We start from the raw sequence: 6,004 nt of genomic DNA, 5'->3' as shown, positions 1-6,004 counted from the left end.
GCGTGGGTGGAGTTAGGAAGGGGGCAAGTGGAGCTGGGGTGGGGCCAGATGGAGTTGGGGAGGGTCTTGGGCGGAATGGGGATGGGAGCAGGTAGAGCTGGGGAAGGAGTTGGGTAGAATTGGGGTGGGGCTTCAGTGTCGGTGGGTTGGGGCTCCTAGATTGTTGAAAGCCACAGGACATGTGGCCATCTGAGTTTGAATTTAGAAAATGAGACATGACTTTATTGAAATATAAGATTCTAAAAGGTCTTGTCTGACTTGATGTGGAGAGGTTATGGGGACAAGGAGGGAAAGTGCAGAATGGTCTTATTGAATGGGTAAGTGACTTGATTGGCTGTAAGGCCTACTTTAGGGATTTACGGTCCAGTGTGCTGACACTCCCTTCTGTGTTGCCAGGTACATGAAAGAGTTTGGCTTCGTAATACCAGAGCGGCCGATCATTGTGGATGACATCCGTGTGCGGGGCTGTGCCAAATCTGCCATCAAGAAAGAACAGAAAATGAAATGCAGTGGAAGAGAGCCTCGTGTTGAAACTGTATGTGGGAGGGTCAAGGGTAACAGTTTTAACACAGACTAACCTGGTCCCTGTACATTAACCCAGTCACTGACTAACCCCAGTCCCTGCTCATTTACCCGGTCACTGAATAACCTGGTTTCTGTTCATAAACCCCGTTACTGTCTAATCCCAGTCCCTGTTCATTTACCCAGTCACTGTCTAACCTTGGTCTCTGTTCATGAACCCAGTGACTGACTAACCCTTTGTGGGATGTGTACTGATCTTTAGTTGGCCTTGAACTGAGGCCTCGCTTGGGCCATTTCAGAGGACAGTTAAGGATTTTCCTGTTGCTGTGGATGAGCAGTCACATGTACATGACCATGTACAGACAGCAGTTTTCCTTGATTTTATAATAGTCAACGATAGTCTCTATAAGGGCGGTCATGACATATCTTCAAATTCCTATGATGTGGAAGTGCAGGTGGAAGAGGTGAACAAAGTTAAAAATCACACAACACCAGGTAATTCTCCAACAGATTTATTTGGAAGCACTAGCTTTCAGAGCACTGCTCCTTCATCAGATAGCCAGTGGGGCAGGATCACAGGACACAGAATTTATAGCAAAAGATCTGTGGAAGCCATTGTCCTTATTCCACACCACTGCTGGACTGGACCTGCTGGGTGGTGAAAGAACCAACAAGAGGGTGATTTCATCCTTACCAATCTGCTGGCTGCAGATGTTGAGAGTGTGGCACTGGAAAAACACAGCAGGTCAGACAGCATCCGAGGAGCAGGAAAATCAACGTTTCGGGCAAGAGCTCTTCATCAGGAATGAGGCTTGTGAGCCAAGGGGGTGGAGAGGTAAATGGGAGGGGGTTGGGGCTGTGGGGAAGGTAGCTGAGAGTGTGATAGGTAGATGGAGGTGGGGGTAAAGGTGATAGGTCAGAGAGGAGGGTGGAGCAGATAAATGGGAAGGAAGTTCAACAGGTAGGACAGGTCATGAGGATGGTGCTGAGCTGAAAGTTTGGAACTGGGATAAGGTGGGGGGAAGGGGGAAGGGAAAATGAGGAAACTGGTGAAATCCATATTGATGCCATACGGTTGGAGGGTCCCAAGGCGAAAGATGAGGCGTTTTTCCTCCAGGCGGTCGGGTGTAAGGGAGTGGCAGTGGAGGAGGCCCAGGACCTGCGTGTCCTCAGCAGAGTGGGAGGGGAGATGAAGTGTTTGGCTGTGGGGCGGTGGGGTTGATTGGTGCAGGTGTCCGGAAATGTTCTCTGAAGCGCTCTGCAAGTAGGCGTCCAGTCTCCTCCATGTAGAGGAGAGCATCAGGAGCAACGGTCTGTCTATGACTGTATCGGTAAGAGTAACCACTGCACAGACCTTGTGAAGAGAAAGTCCTCTCTTCACACTCCATCGTATTGTGTGGCACCATAACCATGCTAAATGGGACAGACTTTGAACAGATCTAGCAACTCAAGACTGAGCATCCATGACCCACTGTGGGCCATCAACAGCAGCAGAATTGAACTCCAGTACAATCTGTAACCTTATGGCCCACTCAACCATTACCATCAAGCCAGGGGATCAACCCTGGTTCAATGGAGAGTGCAGGAGGGCATGCCAGGAGCAGAATTAGGAATGCCTGAAGATGAAGTGTCAACGTAGTGAAGCCACCAAACAGGACTACTTGCATGTCAAACAGCATAAGCAGTAATAATAGGATGTGATCTAAATCTGATATAGGAGCTGGAGACTAATATGTGATTGTGACTGGGCCCAAGTATCACAGACAGCCACAGATCCACTGCAGTGTGTGGAACTTGTACCCTTACCGGGGATGACAATTTCTGTAGCTTCACTGAAGTCTACACCACACAGTGTGCTATTGGTGGATAGAGCCCCACATGCAGTGTTCCTTCTTCATCTGTTGGTGTCAGGGTCCTGAGGAAATTTCAATATGCAGAGCTATATTGCGGGTTTGAAACCATAGTCACCACTCTTGCAGGTCAAACTCCCTCTTTCCTTATTGGTCGGCAGGTGGTAAAGTGTTACTTTGATGAGGGTTATCTCGACACCGCTGTATACCTCCTGGAGGATCTGTCATGTGATCACACAATTCCTGGACCTGCAATCATCATTGATAAAAACAGGTAGGGTGCGTGTGTGTCCTTCCCCAGAGCACATAAATGAAGCAGATGGATTTTTGTGATAATCAAAATTATCTCACGCTCACCAACAAATCTCTAATTTTTTTTGACATTGAATTGAAATTCCTCTTGTTGCTGTAATAGGATGTGAATCCATGTTCCTTGAGCACTGGCCCCAGGAGTGGTTCTAGTCCAGTGACATTACAGTTAGGCCTCACGACCATACACACCTCTTCTGATTGTATAACCCTTCGAATTATCTGCAGTGTTCAAGTTGTAACCTCTTTGTTTCACATGGCTCAGACTTTGTGACAAAGTTCCAATGAAGTGCTCAGTGATGTTTTATGGAGTTAACGGTGCTAGGTAAATGCAAGGTGTTATAGAGTCATAGAGATGTACAGCATGGAAACAGACCCTTCAGTCCAACCCATCCATGCCGACCAGATATCCCAACCCAATCTAGTCCCACCTGTCAGCACCCGCCCCATATCCCTCCAAACACTTCCTATTCATATACCCATCCAAATGCCTCTTAAATGTTGCAATTGTACCAGCCTCCACCACATCCTCTGGCAGCTCATTCCATACACGTACCACCTTCTGCGTGAAAAAGTTGTCCCTTAGGTCTCTTTTATATCTTTCCCCCCTCATCTCACAACATCTTTCCGATAGGAAGGAGACCAGAATTGCACACAATATTCCAATAGTGGCCTAACCAATGTCCTGTACAGTCGCAATATGACCTCCCAACTCCTGTACTCAATACTCTGACCAATAAAGGAAAGCATACCAAACGCCTTCTTCACTATTCTATCTACCTGCGACTCCACTTTCAAGGAGCTATGAACCTGCACTCCAAGGTCTCTTTGTTCAGCAATACTCCCTAGGACCTTACCATTAAGTGTATAAGTCCTGCTAAGATTTGCTTTCCCATAATGCAGCACCTCGCCTGTATCTGAATTAAACTCCATCTGCCACTTCTCAGCCCGTTGGCCCATCTGTTCCAGATCCTGTTGTAATCTAAGGTAACCCTCTTTGCTGTCCACTACACCTCCAATTTTGGTGTCATCTGCAAACTTACGCCGATGGAAGATTCTGAAACAGTTCCATTGGCCTCCGAAATCAGTCTGATGCCATTAACCACGCGGCCGCTACAGCGCCCGCGGCAACAACCGCCGCCGCGGACCATGACGTCACTTCCGCCCCCACCGACCTCGCAGCCTCTGCGATCGCCGCCCAGACAACTGCCTCCACGGTCGCCAGAAAGACCATCGCCGACAGATTCGCGGCCTCCGCGGCTATGGGGAATAACACTCTTTCTGTCGCGCTGCAGCCACTTCCGCCCCCAGTGACATCACTAACCTGCACGACCACAACGCCGCATGTGTCTCCGCCCCCACGCCGATCTCTGTCACCATGCCTAATCCCGCCCCCACTCCGATCTCCGTCACCACGCCCAACACCGCCCCCACGCCGATCTCCGTCCCCACCCCCATGCCCAGCTCCAGCCCCACACCAGGTCCTAGCTCCCAGCCCTGCCGTGTTTTCACCATCCCTCCAGAACTACCCCTCTCTGAGGATGAAAGATCAGTCCTCAGCAGAGATCTCACCTTCATTCCCCTACGCTCTCGGATTAACGAGTTCAACACATGGCGTGACATCGAGCAATTCTTCAGCCGCCTTCGCCTCCGTGCCTACTTCTTCAACCAAGACTCTCGCCCACCCTCTGACGACCCCTTCTCCCGCCTCCAACACACCCCATCCACCTGGACACCCCGTGCTGGCCTCTTACTCGCCCTCGATCTCTTCATAGCCAACTGCCGCCGCGACATTAACCGCCTCAACTTCTCCAACCCTCTCACCCACTGCAACCTCTCGCCCTCGGAACGTGCAGCCCTCCACTCCCTCCGTTCCAACCCCAACCTCACTATCAAACCGGCAGACAAGGGAGGCGCGGTAGTAGTTTGGCGCACCGACCTTTACACTGCTGCGGCTAAACGCCAGCTCGCAGATACCACCTCCAACTGCCCCCTTGACCATGACCCAATCTCCCACCGCCAAACCATTATCTCCCAGACCATCCATAACCTCATCACCTCAGGGGATCTCTCATCCACCGCCTCCAACCTCATAGTCCCACAACCCTGCACCGCCCATTTCTACCTCCTGCCCAAAATCCACAAACCTGACTGCCCCGGCCGACCCATTGTCTCAGCCTGCTCCTGCCCCACCGAACTCATCTCTGCATACCTCAACACTGTCTTGTTCCCCTTAGTTCTAGAACTCCCCACCTACGTTCGGGACACCACCCACGCCCTCCACCTCCTCCATGATTTTCGCTTCCCCGGTTACCAACGCCTTATCTTCACCATGGACATCCAGTCCCTGTACACCTCCATCCCTCATCACGAAGGACTCAAAGTCCTCCGCTTCTTCCTTTCCCGCCGTACCAACCAGTACCCTTCCACTGACACCCTACTTCGACTGATTGAACTGGTCCTCACCCTGAACAACTTCTCTTTCCAATCCTCCCACTTCCTCCAAACGAAAGGAGTAGCCATGGGCACCCCCATGGGCCCCAGCTACGCCTGTCTCTTCGTAGGATATGTGGAACAGTCCATCTTCCGCAACTACACTGGCACCACCCCCCACCTTTTCCTCCGCTACATCGATGACTGTATCGGCGCTGCATCGTGCTCCCACGTGGAGGTTGAACAGTTCATCCACTTTACCAACACCTTCCACCCCGACCTCAAATTCACCTGGACCGTCTCAGACTCCTCCCTCCCCTTCCTAGACCTTTCCATTTTTATCTCGGGTGACCGAATCAACATGGACATTTGCTATAAACCGACCGACTCCCACAGCTACTTAGACTACACCTCCTCCCACCCTGCCCCCTGTAAAAACGCCATCCCATATTCTAAATTCTTTCGTCTCCGCCGCATCTGCTCCCAGGAGGACCAGTTCCAAAACCATACAACCCAGATGGCCTCCTTCTTCAAAGACCACAATTTCCCCCTAGACGTGGTTGACGATGCCCTCCACCGCATCTCCTCCACTTCCCGCTCCTCCGCCCTTGAGCCCCGCCCCTCCAACCGCCACCAGGACAGAACCCCACTGGTCCTCACTTACCACCCCACCAACCTCCATATACAGTGTATCATCCGCCTTCATTTCCGCCACCTCCAAACGGACCCCACCACCAAGGATATATTTCCCTCCCCTCCCCTATCAGCGTTCCGAAAAGACCACTCCCTCCGTGACTCCCTCGTCAGATCCACACCCCCCACCAACCCAACCTCCACTCCCCGCACCTTCCCCTGCAACCGCAGGAGGTGCAAGACTGGCGCCCACACCT

The 6,004-nt window shown here is 51.5% G+C and overlaps 1 protein-coding gene across 6 annotated transcripts in view; it reads left to right on the top strand.

Annotated features, from left to right (window-relative positions):
- oplah (5-oxoprolinase, ATP-hydrolysing) overlaps positions 1–6,004 on the top strand; it is a 76,661-nt gene that overhangs the window by 34,396 nt on the left and 36,261 nt on the right. For all 6 annotated transcript variants that reach the window (XM_043690963.1, XM_043690964.1, XM_043690966.1 and 3 more), the window contains 2 exons: positions 397–535; positions 2,534–2,646. In XM_043690963.1, the coding sequence (XP_043546898.1) occupies positions 397–535; positions 2,534–2,646 (252 nt within the window). The remainder of the gene's footprint in view (positions 1–396; positions 536–2,533; positions 2,647–6,004) is intronic.

This window comes from Chiloscyllium plagiosum, chromosome 5 (assembly GCF_004010195.1).
Source record: "Chiloscyllium plagiosum isolate BGI_BamShark_2017 chromosome 5, ASM401019v2, whole genome shotgun sequence".
NCBI classification, from domain to species: Eukaryota; Metazoa; Chordata; class Chondrichthyes; order Orectolobiformes; family Hemiscylliidae; genus Chiloscyllium; species Chiloscyllium plagiosum.
The sequence above is the reverse complement of the archived record's forward strand: the minus strand, read 5'-3'. Positions and strand labels throughout refer to the sequence as shown.